This window comes from Lacerta agilis, chromosome 5, assembly GCF_009819535.1.
Source record: "Lacerta agilis isolate rLacAgi1 chromosome 5, rLacAgi1.pri, whole genome shotgun sequence".
Taxonomy (NCBI): Eukaryota; Metazoa; Chordata; class Lepidosauria; order Squamata; family Lacertidae; genus Lacerta; species Lacerta agilis.
Window position 1 is genome coordinate 39,369,688 of NC_046316.1, and position 25,582 is coordinate 39,395,269.

Genomic DNA, 25,582 nt, shown 5'->3' on the forward strand with positions numbered 1-25,582 from the left:
CAATAAACCGAGAATTACAATTTTCTTACACTTTTCTTAAACCCAGATTATCATGAAATTGTATGTAAAAGCCCTTTTTATCAGCTCTATAGCCACAACATAATGCAAATTACATTATATAACACAGGAGACACATACAAGTGTACTATTTGTACACATTTACTGTTTTGCTGCTCATTAACACTAGCTCCTAAAAAAAATTCAACTCATTTCTCAGTAACATGGTTGAACTCATAGGTGTACAAGTAATTTGAACAAAACATCTTTAAAATTAATGAATGTATTATGGCATTAGCTTTCATGGAATATAGTGCACTTTATCAGATGCAGAGTGAGATCCTCAACTGTCAAAATATTGCACACATGGGTGCTGTTGGGGTAAATGGGTAGAATGTAATCAGAAAGGCCAGAGAGAATGCAAGGAAAATAGAGACAGTGAAAATTACATAAATAACAATGGTAATTCACAGAATCAGTTTTGAATAATAGACATCCTGGCATTTGTAAGCCAATTAACTTGTATAATGTTTTGTTAACATTTCATTTAATAGTACAATATGTTTACATAGAGCTGCCCTTGAAGCTAGTTCAGAAGTTCCAATTGGTGCAAAAATGCTCCCATCTCACTATTCAGTAGCAAAACTAGATACAATATTGTGACAGCACTCTTGAAACATTTGTGCTGGTTACTTGTTTGCCCAAGTTAAGGTGCTCACTTTAGTGTACTGTATTGTCCTGCATGGCTTGGATACTTCAAAGAGCACCTTTCCCCATTATATTCGAGCCTGTGCTTTGAGATCTGACAGGGAGGTCCTTCTTATAGGTATATTTAAAACCAAGACTCAAACAACAAGACCGTAATAAGAGCCTTCTGGATCAGGCCTTCAGGCCTATTGACAACCTAATCTAGCATCCTGTTCTCACAGTGGCCACCCAGATGCCTGTGGGAAACCCACAAACAGGACCTGAGAACAACAGCACCATCCCATTCTGTGGTTTCCAGCATCCTGCTTCTAGAAGGGACTCATGTTATGGCTTCTCTGTTATGGCTCCTGGATTACAGAATTGCCTTCCACTAGAAATATGTTGGTCCTCTTTGCAAGTGTCTTTATGTCAGCAGGTGGCACTGTGGGTTAAACCACTGAGCCTAGGGCTTGCCGATCAGAAGGTCGATCAGAAGGTCGGCAGTTCGTGACGGGGTGAGCTCCCGTTGCTCGGTCCCTACTCCTGCCAACCTAGGAGTTCAAAATCACAAAGTGCAAGTAGATAAATAGGTACCACTCCAGTGGGAAGGTAAACAGTGTTTTCGTGCGCTGCTCTGGTTCGCCAGAAGCGGCTTAGTCATGCTGGCCACATGACCCGGAAGTTGTACGCCGGCTCCCTCGGCCAGTAAAGTGAGATGAGCGCTGCAACTCCAGAGTCGTCCACGACTGGACCTAATGGTCAGGGGTCCCTTTACCTTTAGTCATTTACAGTACTCTGCTTGGCCTTTGGAGGTCAGCTGCTCCTACTGTTGCTGAGTTATAAGATGTGTTACTGCTAGTTTAATGATGGATGTTGTTTTTATTATGAATTGTACAGTGCTCAAAATTAACCAGGCGCTAGGCATCTTCACCATCTGGAGGTGCATGTCTGGGGATCACTGGATCTAGACCAGGGATCAGCAAACTTTTTCAGCAGGGGGCCGGGTCCACTGTCGCTCAGACCTTGTGGGGGGCTGGACTATATTTTGGAAAAAAATATGAACAAATTCCTATGCCCCACAAATAACCCAGAGATGCATTTTAAATAAAAGGACACATTCCACTAATGTAAAAACATGCTGATTCCTGGACTGTCTGCGGACCAGATTTAGAAGGCGATTGGGCCGCATCCGGCCCCCAGGCCTTAGTTTAGGGACCCCAATCTAGATTGTTTTCATACAGTAACATCCTGTAGAATTCTATTGGTTATCTTTTATCTACAAAATCGGGAATGAATTTCTGGAAACAAAATGCTTTTCAGACTGCAGCCTGAGCAGGAGCAGTTACCATTAAGAAAAAGAGGCTGGAATAAGCCAATATGGTACATATGGACTTTTCTTCAAGTTCTCAAAGCTCAAGGTTGTCATCTGAACTAGCCAGATGTTTAACTGACAATAACAGTCCATCCTTTGAAAAATAAGACTTTAGAGCTGTCTTGCCAAAAATATATCTGTTTCTAACACTGATTGTATACCATCTTAGGAACCTGTTGAATTAATAAATAAAAATATATATTTGCCTTAGTTCAGCCCACAAGTGAAAGAAAGGAAACTCTTGATATATAGTTTCACATTGCAAGTCTGAATAAAGTATCCTTATTACAGGATAACCAGTTTATTATCATTTACAATGTCCTAGAAGACTGGAATTGCCCCCCAACAGTTTTTTAATATTGTAATTTCTGATGAGATTAACTTTATTCTTTTGCATAGCAACTGGCCTATTTGTAGTATGTATGCAATAATCCACTAACAATGCTCTTAATCAATTCCAGTAATTTGTCAGAGAAAGACTGTCATGTACATGAGCAGTTTAACTTGAATCCATAGGAAACTGAAACCACATGTCTCCTCATGTGAATTACTAACTGATTTCCAGGTACTATACAGATATATAAATTCATCTATTTTACTGTCTACCCCATATTGTCATAGCAATAACTTTTACAATCTGTATACACAACAGAGGAGCTATACACATCAGCAACTACACTTTCACACAAACAGTTGTACCTACAATGAGACAGCTTATTATTGTGTTCATGGTTATATGTGAACAAGCCTACAGACATTATAAATACGTATTTGAATATTGTAGTTGCTGCTGCTCTTTGTGAAACAGCTTCTTCTGCATACACAACTGGAAGAATAGTCTGGCTTTGCAACTATTTTGTTCCATGTTTCCACCTCATGTGATTAGTACATTTCCTCTAGAAACATTTTCTTTTTAAAAAAAAACAAAACCCAGAAACTTTAGGATCATCATGCTAGACTATGCTGGCCGAGGCTGATGGGAGTTGTAGTCCGACCACGAATATTTATTCTGTAGAGAAAGCTACCCTGCAGCATTTTGCTGCAACCTGATTTTCCATAAGATACTCTGTGGATGCAGCGCGCTCAGGAAAGGCGAGAAAGGCGCACATTTCAAACATACCTCTTGACTAGTCTTGTGGTGATGCCCCGTTCCCCACAAAACAGTGGTCTAATAAGAGGGGAAACCACCTATTCGCAGCTCTCACCACCAAGTTAGCCAGGCCTGTGCTGTGAACAGCGCCGGATTTACGTATAAGCTAAACAAGCCATAGCTTAGGGTCCCAATCTCTTGGGGGCCCCCCAAAAAAATTAAAGGGGGGAAAAAACCTGGATGTACATTTCCAAAATATAAGATAAAAAACAAATAAAATAAAACCTACATACAGCAACAGTGGCAAATGGCTTTAGATTCCTATTTGGTCCATAAATTACCATATAGCATATATTTAACCCAAAAAACAGCGACAATTTGTTGTTGACAAAGGGCAGCTGGACACATAAAGGGCCCCATTACCTTTAGTAGCTCTTAGGGCCTCATCAAACCTAAATCCGGCCCTGGCTGTAAAAGCTCTAAGGGGAAACTAATAACTGCCAAATCTCACTGATTTTCCTCAATGACACCCTCATTTCCCCCCCCCCCAACGTCTCTCTCTCCTGCGCACAACACAGAGGAGACGCTTAAAAAAAGAAGCCATTGGACCAACTCACTCGCTTTGCTGGCGCAACCGCTTGCCCCCAAGAGAACGGGCCCCCAAACAAGCCTTACCACCTGGCCATCGGATGCTCTTTCCCCCATTGCCAACTTTTCTTTCTCCCCCCCCCCCCGCGCAATAAGCGCCTGGGTCGCCCCCGCTCCCCACACGGGCTGAACGTCCCTTACCTGCGCGCAAGTCCTCCGCCACGAGGATACGCAGGACCCTCTCGCGGTCCCCCTTTCTCCCCCTAACAGACCTAACCGAGTAACAAACTCGTGCGCGCGCGAGCGCCTAACTCCCCGCTGAATTCAAATCCCCGCTCTGACGTCCTCACGGCAGTAGTGCCGGAGAAAAAGCCGCCTCACTCCCGATCTGTATCTCTCCGCCACGCAAAACTTTGCCGCCTTTTCTTTTAACTTAGTTGTCCTCTGGAAAAACGATAAAATATAATAATGTTCCTTCTCCCCACCTCCTTACCACACAGACACACGTCTGACAACTCCCGCTCTTACAAGTCACAGAACTGAGCTTTGCGCGCACACACAAAAGCGCAGGCTGTGTGGGAACTACTTCCGAATGGTTTCCGCGGAAGCATAAATATGGTGCAACGTTTTATCAGATTTACTTTTTTAAACGACGCGCGGTGGATTCTGATTGGAGAACGCGGGATGACGCGTTCAGGAAAAACGATCCACTGGGGAACCCAGAAGGCCGTTCAATTTTTAACAGACAGTAAGGAGAGCTCCGTGGGCGTTTAGTTCCTTCGGTTCTCGCGCCAAGCGGCGGAGGCGTGAAAAAGGCTACCGCTTAGGGCGGAGCAGTTTGTGAGGAGACAGCCTAACGCCGCTTACCTGCGAGTAAGCGCCTCTGAACTCAAGTGTTCTCAGTAGGCATGGTTAGGAGGGTGCCGTCAGTCCTCTGTTCTGAGGTGCTGCTTAAAAATAGTACAGCAGGGTGGATATAATGAGTGCTTATGAAGCAGCTGAAGAACTTCCAAGTACAATGATTGAATTTAAAAAGAAAGAAAAGAACAGTCGGCTTTGCATTTCTCCCCCTACCTCTATTTTCTTTTTCTGAAAGCGGAAAAACTTGCCAGGTGCAGACACTCCCCCTAAATTAATGGAGAACCACGGAGGGGCACTCTCGTGACTACACAGGACAGGAGTGTGGCAACTTGAATGAAATATGGGGGGGGGGGGCCAAGCAAGCCCCGCTCAGCACATGACGAGGGCACGCACATGCCCATCAACTGGGGGGGGGGCTCAAATGTTTTACGTGGGGAGAAGACCCTTCGGTCCCTAGGAGTTGGATCCTATGATACTGTACAGGATCTGGCAATTGCAGATCCACACAACTAACTCTCAAGTTCTCCAGTTTAGCATCTCTTTTGTAGGCAACCCGTCCCAAGCCCATGCAACTGCTAAAGCTTGCTTTTCACCTTCCCAAGTCCCCTTTCTGAAAAACCCTTTCTCCTATGCAGTCCCACTGTACACCTGCTCTCATCTTCATCCCAATGTTAGTGCCTCCCCCCAATTTTTTGTGCAAGATTGCTGCAGTGGTGAACTCCATGGTGAACTGCAGCTTTTTAATCATACCTAAATGACACGTCAGAAACAATTAGATACTTTTACTTACAAAGAGATATGTCTAAAACATACCTGGTTTATTTCAAAAACATATTTGAAATTTTAGCTCAGAAAGGAGACTACTTGTAAATACATTCTACATTTACAAAGAAATGCTTTCTACATTTATGCAACCGGATGGATGGGAGTCTTCTGAATTTCTAAAAGTAGGAGTTACTCTCGAGCATTATCTTTGGCATTTTAACATAGTATTCTTCCTGCTACAGTGAAATTCTTCCTGCTACAGTGAAATACTGGTGCTTAATATACTGGTAATTACAATATTTTCCTCTGCCTTTGTGAGCTGGTTTCAATATTAATCTAGTTTGGGAAGCTTGTTCTGATGCAGTAAGTGAAAGTGGTGCTGAAAGAAAAAGTATTTTATAAATGGTATACTCCTAAGCTTAGGATTTCCACCAAAATAGAAGGAATGTCCATCTCAAAAAAGTCTTAATGCAAAGATTTTTGTTTCTTAGTTTCTGGTCCAAGGTGTAGGGCCTCTTGAACCTCTACCTTTAGGCTGGCTGTTCTAGTTTCATCACATTTCTGTATTTTTAATATGAGCAGAATCTTGTGAGTTAGCTTGTTGAGTTTGAGAAGGTTAAACTCAAGTTTATGGATGTTGTGTATATTTTGAGTGTTTGCTTGCTAATAAAGTATCTGTTCTAAGTTACTACATCAAATCTGGAACTTCATGCAGAACCAGGAGCGAAATATGTTGCAAAAAAGTACTATGGAATATTTGAGGGCTCCACATCCTTTATCTCTCTCAAGTGAGGCAGCTGAGGAATGCACAAGGATAAGTTTCACGATAACAAGAAGGGGAGTGGCTGCTTTAAACCTTCCACCCCAAATTTACTAAAACTTCTGCTGGTGTTTAAAGTTACCATTTTCTTCCCAGTTTCCTCCATCTCTGCTTTACTCAAACTTCCACCATTTTAAGCCACTGCTTTCTGTCTCTCAGTGTGCCTCCCTTCCTCACTCCCATGCTGCTGGTGTGCAGCCTGCCTTCACATTTGCTCCTCTATCCTGCCCTGACTTCATTCAAATCCAGGTTTGTGATGTGGCACTGCAAGCCTCCAGTGGGGGCTGTTTGATAACATTCTTACATTTATATTATATACAGAGAAACCTATCCTCCCTCCCAATTAGGCTTCCTGGAGCAGGGTTTCTCCCCAACCCCTCAATCTGAATAAAATCTGCAGTCATTTTGATTTCATATCTGTATCATATTACATTAGTCTTGCCTGAGCTGCTTCCACTTCCACTTTCCTTATGTCATCAGATTCAAAAAAGTAGAAAAGTAAATATCAAAAGCAGATGAGGAAAACTGCTTTAAAATTTAATAGCTGACCAGATATAGTTATAGATTCTAAACTCTATACACAAATGAAACAAAATGAGTATGTACAGTGTATGTGTAGACCTAAATGTCTTTGAGTGTTGAGGAGAGAAAACAGGATACTCCACCCATGGCCAATAATGTATAATGTACACTTTTTACACAGAAAACTGTATGCATGGTCTGCAGAAGTGCTGTTTTCCATCCCATGTGCTATATGTCAATTTTTCCCTCCTATTTACCGGTAATTAAGGGTACCTGGGAGTAACCCCCACTGAACTCAATAGGACTTATAAGGAACTCCCTTGCCTCACCTCACCCTCAGTCCAGACATTTTTGAGTACTTGAGTCATGTGAAATCTGGTAATTTCTAATGTGGGTATTGTGATAAGGTTATTTTTTTCAGGGGAGTGCGTTGATACAGCTGGTTGCCAAGGGCACAAGGGACCCTGTGTACACCTCTGGGTGTTTGTATATTGATGATTTAGTAAGGAGGTGATATATGTATGAATTATATATATTTTTGTGTAAAAGTAGATACTGAAAATTAATAGCATATACGTTGCAGTTTATATGTTGCATATTTATTTACTCCTAGTAGTTTGCCTTGGTATAATATATGGTCTAGTATCAAGTTTAAAAAGTTTTTGCGAGCAGAATATATACACAAAGGAAGCAAAGCCTCGGCAAGGTCATACATTCTTTTCTGCTGCAGGGCATAACATTTTAATATTTAGATCTGTCAAAAAGCAAAATCTCTTGACATTTGTGCTTTGCTTTTGTAATTTTTATAGTTTGCCTCATTTGCTGTTTTCATGTGGCTATGATGTTTAGTCACTTCAAATGTGTTGTAGTTCAGTGTAAACAGCTTTGTTAATGTTAAGCTTCGCTTTGGAATTAAATTACTCTGAAGTGGCAAAGCTACTGGCATGATCCAGTTTAGGCCATCCTGACCCCATTAACTTGGGAGTAAGCTTAAGCCCCACTGAATCCAGTTCCCATTGGACTAACCTCTGACTCAAAGTTAGGACTGCGGAGTAAATTTGCCATTAGATTACAATATGTAAAGTCTGAGTAGTCAACTTAGTAAAACCTGAACAAAATAAAAAATAAAAAAAATTCCTTCCAGTAGCACCTTAGAGACCAACTAAGTTTGTTCTTGGTATGAGCTTTTGTGTGCATGCACACTTCTTCAGATACACTGAAACAGAAGGGTGGTGGGAATGGGTGATTAGCTGATAGATGTGGAAAACCTGTTGACGACTGCAATTGGTCTTACAGGAAAAAGGGGTGAGATGGCTAAAGATAGCTTTGTCATGTATAATGAGATAAGAATCCAATGTCTTTGTTCAGACCACGTCTCTCCATGGTTTTAAGTTTGGTAATTACCGGTAGTTGCGATTCAGCAACTTCTCTTTCCAGTCTATTTCTGAAATTCCTTTGTAGCAAGACAGCAACTTTGAGATCTTGTATAGAATGTCCTGGGAGACCTGGTTATTTTCAAAATAGTACCATCATGAAATGGTGACCCCTGGAAAATGAGATGTTGTGGCAAAGGTGTAGATTTTTTAAAATGACTTTCACAACAATTTCCTGATTACATTTAAATATGATCAAGCTAGATCTTGAAGACTATTGGGGGGGGGAACCCTACCTTTCCCCCTCCTACCCGAGATTCCTGTTTAAATCATTACTTTTTAGAGATGCGAGATTCCTGTTTGTAGTGTTGAAATAATTTTTTTAAAAAAAAAGGGCAGGCCTTGGAACTGGTCTAGTCAGCAATATTCAGAAAAGCTGAATATAATGAGACTTGTATCTGGAAATGCCACAGACAGCACGTGTCATTCATATTCCATTGTCCAGACTCCCTGTAGTTGGTATGTCATATTCAGACATATAACATTTCAGTCCCAGTTATACAGATACACCATGCTGGAGTTACCACTGTGTCATGTGCAAGGGTGTAATTGGGTAAATAACTGACAATGTGCATCATTTTATCTTGATAGACTTGCTCTTTAACATGCTTTTGGAAGTTGCACCTTTGAGCCAGTTATAAGGGACATCACAGTAGGATATTTTATTAAATTTATTGCATTTCTATTCCATCTTTCTCTCCAAGGAGCTCAAGGTGACACACATGGTTCTCCTTCTCCTCATTTAATACCCACAACAACCCCATGTAGGTTTTACTGAGAGGCAGTGACTGGCCCAAGGTCATTTTGTGAGCTTCATGACTGAGTGGGGATATGAACCCTGGTCTCCCAGATCTAGTCCAACCACTCCAGCATGTAGGGAAAAGTCATTCTGACCATACAATTGTAATTATCTGAATTATATCTTCACATATTTTCAGTATCTCGAGAATGAGGTACATGCCAAGGCTTGCTGCATAGGAGTGCACTCAAAGGATTTTCTGCAGAAATAATGCTGCAAAGTAACTTCACTATAGTTTTACTGTATTAAAAAATAAAGATACCACTCAGGATTTTTTTACCAGTATGTTAAGACTTACAGATAAGTGAACTAAGTTTATAAGGAGAGATACCACTCATGTCAGCGTGGTTAATGAGGAGAGTCAGGGAAGCTATTGGAGAAGGCTTCATTCAGAAAAATACTTCCTTTTTATATTTGCTTCCTTTTCTGTTCTCATTTGGCAAAGGAAGAACAGGCCCTTGGGGGGGGATGCAAACAATAAGGCATTTTAAAAAGAATTTGAGGAGCAAATTACCAAAAACGTTAAAACCAACAATAAAAAGAGGTGAAATAAAGCGGTGACCAGCTATGGTGGCAGTTCTCTTATGATCAGTAACTGGTTAAAGAACAGGGAGAAGTGACCAGGAATAGCTTCTCAGAAGAGTCCCCTGAGTGTTTGAAGTTTCACTGCTTTTCATGAAGTAATGAAGGTCACCTTCCCTTCACAGGAATAAATGGACAGTTCTCCCAATGGAGGGATGTAGAAAGCCAAGTCCCCCAAGATTCTTGGTAAGACTCCACTTTTGAACTTGTTCATAAATAACCTGGGGTTAGGGGTGAGCAGTGAGTTCACCAGAGTTGCTGTTGACACCAAATTGTTCTGGTTTGTAAGAAGAAAAATGGATTTGAGAATTAGCTACAAGAGGATCTATCCAGACTGGGTTAGTGGGAATTAAAATGGCCAGTGCAATAAATGCAAACAACTCTAAAGTGATGTACATTGCAGGGGGAATCCTAACTTTTCATATATGCATTTATGGGGTCTGAAATGGCAGTCACTTATGAGGAACAATATCTTAGCTTAATGAAAATGTTGAGCCAGTGTGTGGCAGGTATGAAAATTAGGATTCATCAGGGCCGGGTTTGAAAATAAAACTGCCAATATCATAATGCTGTTACAGAAATCTATGGTGACTGCACTGGAATATTGTGTTGAGCTGGAAAAGGGAGGAGGTAACCAAAATGACCAGAGAGCTGGAACAAGCTTACAACATTTGGAACTTTTTAGTTTAGAAAAAGGTATGGTGGAGCATGATAAGAATTGTATAAAATTGCATGGTGTGCAGAAACTGGTTAGAGCAGGTGTATTCAACCTGGTCCCCACCTCCCACTAGTGGGCATTTCCAGATTCTAGGTGGATGGTAGGGGTTCTATGACACAAGCTGAATCCTCCTTCCATCGAGCACTGGTGGGCGGTAAGGAAATTTTACCATCAAGAAAGATGCATTAGTGGGCAGTAGGTATCTCTTTTTCAAACCTTTATTAGGCATTTTTACAGATAAAACTGTGAAGAAAAGAATCATGTACAAAAACCTTAAAATGTATATCAAAAGGCAAATGTCGAATACACATGCTGATTATATGTAATCTGGAATTTCTTCCTGTTAAGCTACTCCTTGGGGGACTGCTGCCAAAAATTCGGCTACCCCCGCAGTCACCCTTTGGTCAATATCCGACAAACAGAATCCAACGCTTCCACCATGCAGCGGTTTCAAACCACCCAGGAGGGGGGACAGCACACGTTCACGCACCGTATTATGCAGTGGGCAATAGAAGAGGATGTGCTCTACAGTATCCGGGACTTTCAGGGAGCATCTACAGTATCTCTGGTTTCTAGGAATGTTCTGGTATCTACCCCTGACAAATGCCGACGGGAAGACATTCAGTCAGGCCAGCATAAATGCCCTACGTTGACCCTGCTATCTAGGATATTTAAATCATAAATCATAGTTGACCCTGCTATCTAGGATATTTAAATCATAGAATATAGGAGAGCAAACTCTATTTACAACTGTCGCAATATTTTGTCTCTCAACATCCTTTAGTCTGGTCAGGACATTGTAGAGAATATGTTGCTCACTTGAGTTGTACAAGGGCTCCAACTCGATGCCTATAGATCTAATTTTATTTTCTAGGAGTTGGTACCATCTGGATTTGTAGGAGTCCTTGAGCAGGTCAGAGAGCAAGCTAGAACCTGGGCCATCCACCAAACTAGAATGCTGAAAGATTCAGGACGGACAAAAGGAACTACCAGTATGTCACGCAGCACATGATTAGACTATGGAATTCATTACTGCAAGATGTAGTGTTGGCCATCAACTTGGATAGCTTGAAAAGGATATTGGACAAATGTATGGAGTAAGAGCTATCATGACTGTATTACTTGCACTGTCAAAAGCAGTATGCTTCTGCATATCAATTGCTGGGAGAGACTGCTGTTGTGCTCCTGTCCTTGTCAAAGACTTCCCACATGAAACCATAGCTGGTTGTTCACTATGAGTACAGGATGCTGGACTAGATGGGAGTTGGTTTAATCTTATTTTATTAAGAACTCTGTGTTTTCATTTTTGAGAAAGATGGGTCTACATATTTTATTTTCTAGCTAAGGACAGTTACTGGCATAAGCTATAGCCATGTATTTTTCATTCTAGATATCTAGATAGTGTAATCTGAATGCCAGTATTTGAGGAACAGTTACAGGTGGGTAGCCGTGTTGGTCTGCCATAGTCAAAACAAAATCGAAAATTCTTTCTAGTAGCACCTTAGAGACCAACTGAGTTTGTTCCTGGTATGAGCTTTCGTGTGCATGCACACTTCTTCAGATACACTGAAACAGACAGACACTGAAACAGACAGACAGACTTTTTGCAGTCTGTTTCAGTGTATCTGAAGAAGTGTGCATGCACACGAAAGCTCATACCAGGAACAAACTCAGTTGGTCTCTAAGGTGCTACTAGAAAGTATTTGAGGAAGGTATTGTTGTAAGAATTTCAAGGTCTTTCATATATTGTTGTTGTTGTTCAGTCGTTCAGTCGTGTCCGACTCTTCGTGACCCCATGGACCAGAGCACGCCAGGCACGCCTATCTTTCACTGCCTCCCGCAGTTTGGCCAAACTCATGCCAGTCGCTTCGAGAACACTGTCCAACCATCTCGTCCTCGGTCGATTTCTTTAAGGATGGATAAGTTTGATCTTTTTGCAGTCCATGGGACTCTGAAGAGTCTCCTCCAGCACCATAATTCAAAAGCAGGGCTGATTTCTTTAAGGATGGATAAGTTTGATCTTTTTGCAGTCCATGGGACTCTGAAGAGTCTCCTCCAGCACCATAATTCAAAAGCATCAATTCTTCGGCGATCAGTCTTCTTTATGGTCCAGCTCCCACTTCCATACATTACTACTGGGAAAACCATAGCTTTAACTATACAGACCTTTGTTGGCAAGGTGATGTCTCTGATTTTTAAGATGCTGTCTAGGTTTGTCATTGCTTTCCTCCCAAGAAGCAGGCGTCTTTTAATTTCGTGACTGCTGTCACCATCTGCAGTGATCATGGAGCCCAAGAAAGTAAAATCTCTCACTGCCTCCATTTCTTCCCCTTCTATTTGCCAGGAGGTGATGGGACCAGTGGCCATGATCTTAGTTTTTTTTTTATGTTGAGCTTCAGACCATATTTTGCGCTCTCCCCTTTCACCCTCATTAATTCCTCCTCACTTTCTGCCATCAAGGTTGTGTCATCAGCATATCTGAGGTTGTTGATATTTCTTCCGGCAATCTTAATTCCGGCTACATCCAGTCCAGCCTTTCGCATGATGAATTCTGCATATAAGTTAAATAAGCAGGGAGACAATATACAGCCTTGTCGTACTCCTTTCCCAATTTTGAACCAATCAGTTGTTCCACATCCAGTTCTAACTGTAGCTTCTTGTCCCACGTAGAGATTTCTCAGGAGACAAATGAGGTGATCCGGCACTCCCATTTCTTTAAGAACTTGCCATAGTTTGCTGTGGTTGACACAGTCAAATGCTTTTGCATATTCAATGAAGCAGAAGTAGATGTTTTTCTGGAACTCTCTAGCTTTCTCCATAATCCAGCGCATGTTCGCAATTTGGTCTCTGGTTCCTCTGCCCCTTCGAAATCCAGCTTGCACTTCTGGAGTTCTCGGTCCACATACTGCTTAAGCCTGCCTTGTAGAATTTTAAGCATAACATTGCTATTTTATATATAAAATAAATGTTATTATTAATTAACCAAACAAATAAGGCCACATGTCTGAAAACAGCACAGAAAGACAGGCCTCACTCCATTTTGACTCCTAGCTGGCCAAGTGTTTTCATCTGCAGGGAGGAGGTGAGAAGTCTCTGCCTGAGGGCCAGATGATGGGCCATTTCCCTCACAAAGGAACAGCCATTACCCCTACTGGCCAGGGCAGGATACCTTTGTTTTGCAGAACAAAATAAAATAAAAAATTATTACCAGTAGCACCTTAAGAGACCAACTAAGTTTGTTCTTGGTATGAGCTTTCGTGTGCATGCACACTTCAGATACACTGAAACGGAAGTCACCAGACCCTGGTGTTTTGCAGAAATGTGTGTCTGGGAGGGGTCAAGGAGAGATGGCACAGGTGTGGAAAATTCCCAAGTTACCTCCTCTGACCCTCCCAATTTGTGATGTAGCTCTCATATCTGGGGGGTAGTGGTCTTGGGTTACATCTCTTCTGTTGATTGGATGATGTTTCTGGGGGTGGGCTAGACTCCAGGAGGGATTTTGAAATGTTTATAAGAGCATGCCTGCATTGTTCTGGGTCTTTCCCCCTGAGAAACACCATTGTTGCAACAGCTTCAATAAAGATTTGGCTTGCTAGCTGCTTTGCTTCTCAATCTTCTCTGGTTGGCCTGTTTTTTACTCCTACCAATGGAGAACCTGCAAGGGACTTTGGAAGGGCTCTTGTGTACCCCATAAGGGAATAAGGGCAGATTTTTTCTTATTACAGTATACCGGTAGTTTATCAGTAACTATTTCATAAAAACTGCATCAAAAGTATTTATTATTTCTATTTGTAAGACACAAATCAAAAGCTCAGACACATGATTCTTGCATGCATTTATGAATATGCTTTATAAGAAGCTCATATTACATTCAGATTTAAAGTCCTTTCAAGTAATTAATCTATCTTTCTTTTAAATGATAAAAGTGCAAACTGAAGCAAATTACCTGGGGAAACAGAACTCCAAAACATCAATATATTTTATTTGATGTAAAAAATGGTAACAAATTGTTGAGGTTTTTTTTCTTTTAACTGCCCTTCTCCCACAAGAGTTCTTTGTTTTATTAGATCAAATATAATATAGAATATTACTTTTACTAATGTATTCTTTTTAAATACACTATTATCAAAGCCATAGAGGATGCTCAGTAAAGACTACAAATCTCATAATGAAGTCTGCCACTGCAGCTTCAAATAAAACTATATTGTCTGGGTAGTAAGAAATCTTGGGAATGATCCTGAAAAAGTCACTTATAATCCAGCTGCGGTGGTCTTTGTTTACACGTGAGTTCTGGCAAAGTGAATAGATGTATGCTAGACTGGATAATCAAAAAATCTGCCAACTCACAGGTTTTCAATATTCAGAATCAGACTTCTAAAAACAAGATCTCAACAGGGATAAAATAGATTGGAAACATTTTATATTCTTCCAAGTTCTAAGCACTGACATACCACATAGTCAATATTATAATCTTTTTTTTCCATAGTCTGTGGAATTAGAATTAAACAAGGAACTGTAAGAAATGAAGAACTTGCTCATGGAAATTCACAAGTAGTTTTCTTCTGGTGATGGCAGATCTGGATTTCAGTTATGTGAGACCCATGCAGTTATCTACTGCTTGGTGACTGAAAGAGGATTTTTAATTTTTTTCAAAAATCTTCCAAAATAGTTGATTCTTCAAGAACTTCAAGAGAGCCAGTGTGGTGTAGTGGTTAAGAGCGGTAGACTCGTTACCTGGGGAACCGGGTTCGCGTCTCCACTCCTCCACATGCAGCTGCTGGGTGACCTTGGGCTAGTCACACTTCTCTGAAGTCTCTCAGCCCCACTCACCTCACAGAGTGTTTGTTGTGGGGGAGGAAGGGAAAGGAGAATGTTAGCCGCTTTGAGACTCCTTCGGGTAGTGAAAAGCGGGATATCAAATCCAAACTCTTCTTCTTCTTCTTCTTCTTCTTCAAGCAATGGGCTCTGATTGATAGTTGCATATGTTAACCTCACAACAGGGATGTAAATGAAAATTGTAACTTTGTGACAAACGTATGTGTGTGTGTGTTCATAGAATTCAGACACTTTTTTTTTACAATGGCTATGAGTAGCTATCTACCTCCCATCAGAAAAACCCCCAGCAAACAGGGTTTTACCAACTTAAAAGCATGATGAAGCTAATCTGCACTGTAAGAATTTCTGAATCTTATTGAGTGGAACTCTTATAGCAGGATCCTATTAGTGAAAGCAACACTGGACAACTGTAGATGACCTCAAGGCGTGACATTTAGAAACATTTGGTAAATAAAAATACCATAGAATGGTTTTGATATTAGTAAAGAAATAGTTAGCCCAAATAAATGGTTCTGTCCAGTTTTAATGCTCCAATGAAATCTAATCTAATTAATTATATCTAATCAGGATACAATACTGTCCACATAGCTGAGATATCAGTGGCGTGTGCCTTTGCGTTATAGAAAATAGTACTCTACTAAATCCAGAGCTGTGACTGAAGCAAACTAGGACATGGTCTATACATGAAGCAACATGAGGGTAGAAAGACAGGATGCAACCATGTTAAACTATCCACGGACACCCCAGATTTGAATGCTCCAGCATATTAAAACACCCTGCAAGTAAAAGCAGCATTACCAGGAAGAATGGTTCTAGCACAGCTTGTTCCCAGTTGTTTTCTACTCATGAAGGAGTTCTACACATAGGGGAGCATTATAATGTGACCACCTATTTGCAGTCTGAAGTGGAACACTGCATGTAACACAGGCAGCACCAGAGAGGAGTAAGGGTGAGGACATACTGTCCAGACACTGCTGGATTCCTTTTGTACTTCCTTCAATGGAAAGATGTTTTAACATGAACGTATCATTCTCTTTCAGAAATCTAATATATGCAACAGAACCATCTCTCTTAGCACACGCAAAAGTGCACCATGTCCTTTTTATGCCATTCCCCATCACCACCACGTTTCCGCTCCTGCAGTCCAGTCTAGCTCTCCCAAATCCCTTTTGATGCAAGGTCTAAAATGCCTGCCACTGCTATATTTGTTTCAAGTAGACCAAAATGCACTGCCCAGGAAGATTACATTTACTTTTGTATAATCCATTGGAACAACGGAGAATAATGATTACTTTTATTCAGATTACTTAGAATAAATAAGCGTGTTCTGGATGAGAAGATAAATTGCTGTTGCAAATTAATGTTATATGTATAATGCTTCATTTTTAACTCTCTATTTTTGTCAGAACAGTGCTCTGAGTCAAATAGCTAGTTATGGGAAGTAATTTAAGTAAGGGATTTTATGTCCTTTGCACTTTAGTGTATTTAGTTTAAATGAGCAAATAGTAAGAGGAATGAAATTAAGAGATTTAAAGAAAGAAATGCAGCCTGAAAATAAAAATGAAACCTTGTTCTTGCATCAGAATTATTAGATCTTGCAATTTGCATATACAAATAATTCAGCAACATTCACTGGCATTATAAATACAGCAAGATCAAATTATAAATGTAATAAAAGAAAATATCACTGTATAATACATACATATATTATAAAGATCTTGACATAAATTAAATATAGTTTTGCATATACAGAATAAGGTTCAGTAGCAACATACTAAAAATGATACTGCATAATGAAAACATTTTCAAATGCTGGAAACAAAGATGTTCAAATTCCTTTAAAAACCAACTCATAAAAGTCATTTTCAAAACACTAATCAATACAGCAGGCATTCTTCTGTTGGGCCTGATTAACCCAAGCCATTAAGTATCTACTTAGTAAAAGATTTCAAAACTTGCTTGCATCAAGAAATGCTTTCCACACTGAGTTGTCTGCCAAGAAATTAGTTGTGTGCTGCAGAGAATTCTGGGGTGCATTGTGTCACACTCTTAAATTTGCGTAGTGAGACTAGCTGGCCCCTCCCTATACAGAGCACGTATGTCCCACAGCACAAGGGCTGTTTCCAGGATTCTTTGGACCCCATGCAAGAGACAGCAGGAGGCCTGAACACGCAGAGGAAAGATGCAGAAGTGTGCACACACACAGATACACATCTGCATCAAATACAAGAGAGTGCACACTTCATGCACTCAAGAGAGTACGAAAGTTCAAATTGTGTAGGGTCACAGAGACACAATGCTGCCCCTGCCCCCAGTAACCCTCTACATGCTTCCTACTCCCAACCTTTTGAGCTCTGAGCACAAAGGTCTGCAGAGAATTTCTGGAATGCAGCTAGAATATTGCTGCAGATATTTCTGCTCAAACCTCAGGAGATGAGAGAATGGAGATGGCACACATGAGGATACTGGAGGAGAGCTGGTGCACATACTCCTGGACTGTTTCAAGCTCAGGTGTTCTTTTGAATGCATGAGCAGGGCTTCCTCCAATATTTTCTTTTGCTCCTAAGCTCCATGCAGAGGGCTAGCTGGCTGACTAAATGGGAGTGCAGATGGGCTGGCTCTAACAGCAGATGAGTTGGGAGCACAGAGCCTGCTCTGCCTGATGTAGCATCCACTACTGGTAACATGGGAGACCTCAAGTGGAACAGGCAAACTGTGATCTTAGGCTCTTCCAACTTCTTCAACAGTGCCAATGAGGTGTTAATCCTGAACACTGTGGCTGACTGTGGGCTCTGCAAATCCTGGGACAATCAGGGGAGCAAGGAATCCAAGTATAGAACGGAAACACCTTGGCTGTCATACAGCCAACAGAAGGCCAAGACCAGAGCCTTCCTCTCCCCACACAGCTACATTTCCCCACACACATTAACTGTTTGCATGCCTGTGTGTGCACTGCTCTTGTTTGTTTTAAAACAATTTTATGTATATAAACTATTAGAGGGGGGGGCCTGCCAGATTTTGCTAATCCCTGGTGCCAAGCCTGCAAAGAACATGCCTCCCCCGCTGCTGTACTTTGCAGGAAAATATCAGTAACAAGTGTTAAAATGCCTTTTGGTTAGCTAGGTTACAGTTCTTTATCTTGCTGTTAGTCCTTGCAAGGCATTAAAAAGCAGATGCAATAAAGGGAGTGCTGGCACATACTTGTGGCCTGCTCCCTCCATGCATTGGAGGGCAAAGATCTGTAGCCAGGACGCTGCTGCATTAGTGTTAGCTCTCCACATGATTCAGGACACTGATTGTGCAAGGTTCTAAATCACACTGGATCTACATGCAGACGCCCAGCTTCATGGAGGGTGGAGCTGGGGAGTTGACACGCCCCTGCCCTCCCCTCACGCAAGTATAATCGCATGAGGGTTTTAACACACAAATAGTGTTATTGTTGACTCCCTGATAAATTGATAAGGAACCCCGGGTTTCTAGAAACATACTTCGAAATAAACTGCTTTAACAATATTACTATTTGTGCACTGTTTCTGAGTTAAGCATGTACTTAAGAGCTTTGGCAATCAGTGTCCACTGTCACACAAGACAATAAGCTGAGTCACATAGTGACTAGTTATGCAGATCAGAACATATAAATTTCTAATCACTGTTTGGCATTTATTAATGCAATCTCATGCAATGTAAAAAAACTTAAGTGTGGAAACCCATAAATATGTTTGTTATACCATTGTACAAAGTATCACAGTCTTATTTGACTAAACACCTTGAAGTGAAAAACAAGCTTTCTAAAGTTGCAATTCACCAACCTCATAAAACAGATTAGTTGTGATTAAAACTGATTTGGCTGGGTTTAGCACAGTATTTCCTCAACTGTGGCAAGTCTTGTCATCACCAAATGGGAGAACCTAGTAGAACTAGGTTGTCAGAAGGGAATCCAACAAAGCCACAGAGAAGGTTTTGTGCTTCAGATTACTTCAGAGAATTTAATCCCACGGAATTATCTGAAACTGTTGAGTATAGAAATTATTCCACGTTGGGGGAGGAAAGCTGCTCATTTGGCTCCATTTTAAGTGCACTCATATTAGTATTACCAAAATGAGCCTCACCCCAAGTATTCTGGCTTCACTTGGATATATATAAGAAAAGTTAAAACATCCCTACTTCATTAATGGATTCCGCTATGTGCATTTCTGGCCCACATCTTACGTTTTTAAATATTGCTTTACAGAACAAGCAACAAATTAAGAGAGTTCTGGATGCTATTAGAAATATTATCTAATAATTACTTCCTTCCACCAAGGCAGGATTTTTCTCTACATCTGGAAATGACTTTGTTTGGATAATTTAAAAAGGAACAACTGCAATGCTTTCCCTTAAGCAGATTTCACAGTTACAACTATGGTTGCTGGTCAGAGGTCAAGGAAGGGGTACTGGACCCAGATACTAAGAGAAGCAAGGAATTCCAGTGTCATGGATGAGGGAACAGCAGCTACCTATGCTACTCTAGGTTTACTGAGAGCTAGGAAGTGGCAAATTAGAAGAGGGAGACTAAACTGGTAACTGTAAAGACTATTTTTGTGTTATCAAGCTAGATAAGAAACTTTGGCTAAGTGCAGAGAGGCCATTAGTCAAGGAGCCAAGAAAACTGAGGGGACATACTGTATTCACCAGGACACCAAAAATGCCTAAAGGTGTTACTAATTTCTGGTAGGCAAAAACTCAATACCAGGTCTAGCACATGTGTCTATTGTAACAAAAATAGAGATATTAGGAAGAATATGATTATGGTTTTGCCATACCTAAATAAAAACCCCAGTATTTTGAAAACAGCAGTTTCCACACAATTTGTACTGCATTAGAAAGCGTCTGACACTCTTAAGGCTGTTGGAAGCAGCTTCTAAAGCGGTGGGTAGAAACAGTGGGTTTAAAAAAAAAACAAGCTATCTTCATCTATTAATGTGCTCACAGATTTGGGTCCATAGTGTATTGGACTGTTGATTCCTCACATTTTGGAGTTTGGATTTCCAAACTTCTTATGATAGAAAGCTTATTTTACATTCAACTCTTAACCAAATAATGGTGTTTGCTTTGGGGCTTAGAGAGCTTAACATCAATCACCTCTTACAATAAATTCTATTCATTAAGTGCATAACAACTGTACATATACATATAGATTTACAGAAGTGCATTACTGGGAAGACACAAGCAATAAAATGGCAGTGCTTCAAAAACAGTGTGCTTATAGACTAACCTGAACTGTTTTCAATTAAAAGTCAGTAAGTAAAAGACTCATGTGAACACCTTGCAATCCGCTGAATTGCTAAAAGTATCCACCTTCCAGTCATGTATTAAAATGAACATTGATTAAAATAATGCAGCTGAAATGTAATGACCAGGTTAAAGTCTACATAGTTGTCAATAAGGCTTTCCTTGTATTAAAAAAACACCAATGAACAAGCCCGAACTATTGCATATTAGACATTTATATACAAATTATTCTTTTGTTACTTGTGCTCTTTAATTTATGCCTTCTAAAAAGATGGGAGCAATAGTTATAAAATGTACTGTGTGTTTTGTCATTTGTTTCCAAAGCTAGTTTTGTCCAGATGACATTGCCACATGGGGATTTATATATTGTCATGGCCATTAAAGTAAAAACCCTAGGAAGCAACCCATCACACAAGTCTGTTCAAAACAAATGGGTTTTGTGCCCTAACAGTAAACAGTTTGTTGCGCACCAACAGCCCAAACCCTATTTTTGTGGGCACTCCTACATGTCCATACTTCATTGGCTACAATACTGAGATAGTTCTGTGTACTTACAATAAGGGAGAAAATTGTGAAATCATAGGTCATACAGGAGGTCTGAAAGCATACTGGCATTGAGGAGTACCACACCATTTGTAGAGACACAATTCAGGACACTGTTCATTCCCATTAAGTACCACCAACATTAAAGAAGCACAAGTGTATTTATCTGTGTACTTAATTGAATGTTAACACCACTATTCTAAGGACTTGGAAGTAAATGTCTTGACTTCAGTAGATGCTATTCCCTGATTCAACTAAAGATTTGTCATGACTATACTCTATTGACACTAGTGAAGCAAGTTTGCCACTAATTACTGAAGTTGTGTTGCTTTCAGTAATGCTTAGCCATAACTATCTTAAACTAGATTGTTTTAAATTGAAAGTATATGTTTTCCTTTATATATTTGCTTTCTATCTGGCAATATACCTTTTTGTGATAGCAAGAACAGAACCTCTTTCTTTTCAAAATACAAAATAGTTTCAAAATATTGATTAATTAACTTTCATTAAATATGTTACTTTATGTTAATATTTCTTTTAAAAAAATTATATCAGTTTAAAGAACAAGGTGATCTTTTAAGATTATTTAACTGAATTCAACGAACTCAGTATTTGCATTATGGTGCTAAGTTACAGCTTGCAATTGTAGCAGAACTATCTAGAGAATCTTCAAAAATAATTATATGTTTTATGTTTTTTGCTAAGGTTCAAAATCTTAGACTGTTGGTTGTAGAGGATTGTAGAGGATTCATGTACCATTATATATAATCCACTGAATGAGTTGTGCTTAACAGGAAGAATGCTTAAAAATACCAAAAAAGCAAACAGGTATAACCTGGCTATTGAACGTTAAGATTAATAGTTGTAGAATATTAACCAACTTTCTAGAGCACCTCAAATAGTGTCTTCCACAGTCAGCAGTTCACGTTAGCATCAATAGGTTTACATGTGGAGCAAGGTGCTGATGAACATAAAAGCATCAAAACACCACCACAACCAAAAAAAGAATACTCTGCAAATACTGAGATGAATGCAGCAAGCAAGTGCATATGCTCTTGGGTGGTCACACTCATTTCAGTGGGGTGTACACAGTGTTTCCTAGTAGCATGTGGCCATTGTGTGGAACTTGCTCTAAGAGAAATAATTGTCATGTGCATGAATTTGGATCCAGCCTATTCACTCTTATTCCTCTGCTTTATAAACACGGGTTATTTTATAAGTCATCTAAAAGTTAAAAACTAAAAATTAAAAGGCAGAATTTCATAGGTGTTCAGGGAAAAAATGTGGGTATGATCCAGCCAGAACCAAGCATTTTTGAAGTCCCATTAATGTATTTTAAAAGTATTTGTTTCCTGTTCTTCGATGGACTCCCATCCAAGGGGCTGATCACATCCATGCACACTTAGCTTCAGTAGTGCTGCAGCATCAAGTGCTCCCAGACCATTAACTGAACTCCAAATCCCATTAACTTCAATGGGAAAAATGTAAGCAGAAGCTTAATACACCCACTGAAATCAGTGGGCATTGAATATGCCTAACATAGGCTGGATTGTGCCATATATTCGTAATAGTTTATACTGTGATATATTGTACACGGCCACCTGTTATGCAAAACTTTAAAGATCACCTTGATCCAGCTTGGGGAACTAGATACACAGACACAGCCTTTGCACATATATCCCCAGCTGAATGGGGTGTCCCACATGCAAAAGTGTGCTTCATGTACAGCTCCCCTATTTTATGTGCTGAAGCTACACATGTTGAGCATTTCAAAACAATAGCAATCCTGCTATTTGGCTGTTTGGGAGGGAAAGTGGGACTCTGGAATCAAACAGGTTCTTCAGGGTTTTTTTGAAATGGTTCTGCGCATGCTCCTTTGGATCAGAGAGTGAAAGTCTTGAATAATTTATACATCTAAGGAGGCATTCCGAGCAAGCCAAACATGATAGTATGTACATTTAGAGTTTTTAAAAAGTCAATGGAAATAAATTAACATGATTTACAAATCTCTGTACAGATGATTAAATTAATAATAATAAGGCAGGAGTTTTCACTTGAAATTGGCATAATCAGAAAATATGTCAATGAAATCTTGTACCACTTTGTAGCAGAATTCATACTGTTCCTGAAAAAAGAAGAAGAATACATTTACTCTGATGAAAATTTCTCTGAATCATAACAATTCCAGTGAAGCATGTTTAACTCTAAACTGAAGCATAATCATATGTAGCATATCTCACAGACAACATTTTAAATTTCTTATCCTGTTAAAACACTTTCTTTTTTGCAATTTGTAGCATAATTAATTTTAAAATATAACTAAAACTACAACAACAGTTGGTTCACTGAAGAAGCAGACTTTGAATGAGAAGTGGACAGTGAGCCCAATGGGACCATTTAAAATAACCATAAATCCTATCAGGAATCACTGTCAAATCAAGAAGTTTCCCATTTACTTTTTCATTCTAATTAGTTATAGCTTGCCTCACAGGGTGGGGGAGCAATCAAAAGACAGCTAAAAGCGGCTATATTCTGATGCCAGGACACATATGTAAGCCAGACTATTGCTATTGTTTTTAAAAACAACTGTGAGAGGCAAGCAGAGCACAAATGACCAGCTCTAATTAAACTGCCCTTTATATACAGGGAGGCCACCTTTGCCATAATTCCTTGATTGCAAAAGTATGCAATAATATTTGGAGCTTGCCATTGCTATTAGAGGGCCAGCTGTACACCCCCCCCCAAAATCAAGATACCCTATAGCCCTGTGCAGAGGCTATTCAGCAGTTTCAAAAGTTGTTGTGGTGTGGCTTTGCAGGTAGGGAGAGCATGACTAAGCATTGGCACTACACGTATTTGTGAACACCCAAGTCCTGTGTTGTGGAACTTTGCTCAAGTACCAACATCCTATTATCCTTTTGACAAACATTTTTGTGGTTAAAACAACCTACCAGTGTTTGCACCATATGTGGTCTTTGCAGTCGTAAACTCTTCACAGCTTGAAATACATCTAAGAGCCCCTCAGCTTTGACTCGCTCCAGAATATTGCTGAGTGCAATGAATGTACCTGTTCTTCCAGCTCCAGCACTATAATACATATACATTTTTTCTTTAACAAGTTATATTACCAAATCCATATTCAATACAATGAAAATACACCCTGAATTGATTCCCTGCTACTGAGAAGAATCCCTGCATTGCTTCATTGTTCCTTCCAAGGACTGGCAGAAGCAGAATAAATTATGCCAATTTGCTTAATATAAACATTTTCATGCAGATAATGGAATTTAGTTCTACTAGCCAAGGAAAACTTTCTTGAAATATAAACTCACATCTAAATTTTTCAACCAGCCAAGCTTAATCTTGCAATCACTTTATGTGTATAAATGTTTACATCATGCTATTTATAAGCTAACAATATATAAACATAGTTCCTTGCACTTCTGGAAACTCTTCAAAACATCCTTGTCTCACCAGTCAGAGCCTGACCATCACTATGTGACTGAGTGCTGTGCATTACACTTTGAAGCTAATGTAATGTATGAATTATAGTTCTAGCTAATAAGAAATTGGGCTTCAAAATCATGAACTCAGTTTATCCAACAAAAGCATCTGGATCTGCCCAGATCCAAGATTGGGTCAGCCTTCAGGGGACATTTTAACAGGTTAACACTTGTTGTTTACGTTGGAGAGAACAGATCTCCGTAGCTGACATCTTATGACATTGTTGATCTAAAACTCCAGGAAAGTGTTATTAAAGCCTTGCTGACAAATGCCCCATTTCTGATAACTGAGTATCTGGCCATAGTTGTCCATTCCCTCTTAAACTCCCAATTAGAGTACAGAAAATAGTTTCAAGGCTACTAGATCGTTAACAGGGACTGGACATTACAATCAGATCATGCAGACACTTTGTTAATTGCAATGGCACCTGGTCAATTTCTGGGGTCTGTGTATTTTAAATATGTATGTTTTTTATGGAAAATTATTGTCTTTTTTTAAAAAAATTGCAAATATATTTTTACATTGTTGTAAATATTTGTCATGGAAATATTAATGGGCAGAATAGAAATATTGCAAACTTACAAACAAGCAAAGGAGCATGGAGCAAAATAAAATACAAAAATGTTTACCTGCAGTGCACTGTAATGGGATGGTTTCCTGTCTGCTGTTGCTGCTTTTGGACAGCTGCAATGAGGTCAATCATTCCTTTCCCTTCGGCAGGAATTCCAATTTCAGGCCATCCATGAAAATGAAACTGTCGGACAAGTCTGCCCAGCTTCTCCTGGTCGTTCAAAAGCAAGAAAACCACAAATTCAATGCAGCTTCAAGAGTGGAATGGAACACTGGAAGCCAGCCATATACCCTATTATCTATAGGAAACTTTTCATATATGGTCAATGTAAATTAATTATGTGATTTATATAAGAGGATTTTAAGGAGTAATCTAAACTGAGCTAAATTTACATTTCAGTTGGCTTTAAGCAACCATGAAGTTCAGAAAACCACAGCGGAAACAAACGTATTTAAAATGTTATCATTAATACCTGATTGTGCATAATCAGGAAGTCCCTGACGCTTATGGCATCAGCCAGTGAGTCACTCTTTATCTCGATGGTAATCTCTCCATAAGTAACAGATCCCTCTGATGGCCAGTACTGAAAACATTTTTCCTGTAACATTGGGGGAAGAAAAAGG

The 25,582-nt window shown here is 39.8% G+C and overlaps 2 protein-coding genes and 1 long non-coding RNA gene across 9 annotated transcripts in view; 1 reads left to right on the forward strand and 2 right to left on the reverse strand.

Moving 5' to 3' along the window:
- MKI67 (marker of proliferation Ki-67) overlaps positions 1-4,030 on the reverse strand; it is a 35,347-nt gene extending 31,317 nt beyond the window's left edge. The window contains exon 1 of the mRNA XM_033149407.1: positions 3,936-4,030. The gene's annotated coding sequence lies outside the window, so the exon portion shown is untranslated. The remainder of the gene's footprint in view (positions 1-3,935) is intronic.
- A 547-nt stretch (positions 4,031-4,577) lies between these two features.
- Positions 4,578-25,437, forward strand: LOC117046890. 2 transcript variants are annotated; one of them, XR_004426636.1, is made up of 3 exons: positions 4,578-4,607; positions 9,642-9,702; positions 25,359-25,437. It is a non-coding gene; the product is annotated as an uncharacterized LOC117046890 (long non-coding RNA). The 2 variants fall into 2 exon arrangements; XR_004426635.1 differs by lacking the exon at positions 4,578-4,607 and adding an exon at positions 5,684-5,723.
- The window catches only part of PTPRE (protein tyrosine phosphatase receptor type E), a 99,301-nt gene continuing 95,319 nt past the window's right edge, over positions 21,601-25,582 (reverse strand). For all 6 annotated transcript variants that reach the window (XM_033149410.1, XM_033149409.1, XM_033149408.1 and 3 more), the window contains 4 exons: positions 25,432-25,557; positions 25,018-25,169; positions 23,836-23,971; positions 21,601-23,009 (listed from right to left, as the gene is read on the reverse strand). In XM_033149410.1, the coding sequence (XP_033005301.1) occupies positions 22,935-23,009; positions 23,836-23,971; positions 25,018-25,169; positions 25,432-25,557 (489 nt within the window). In that variant the 3' untranslated portion in view covers positions 21,601-22,934. The remainder of the gene's footprint in view (positions 23,010-23,835; positions 23,972-25,017; positions 25,170-25,431; positions 25,558-25,582) is intronic.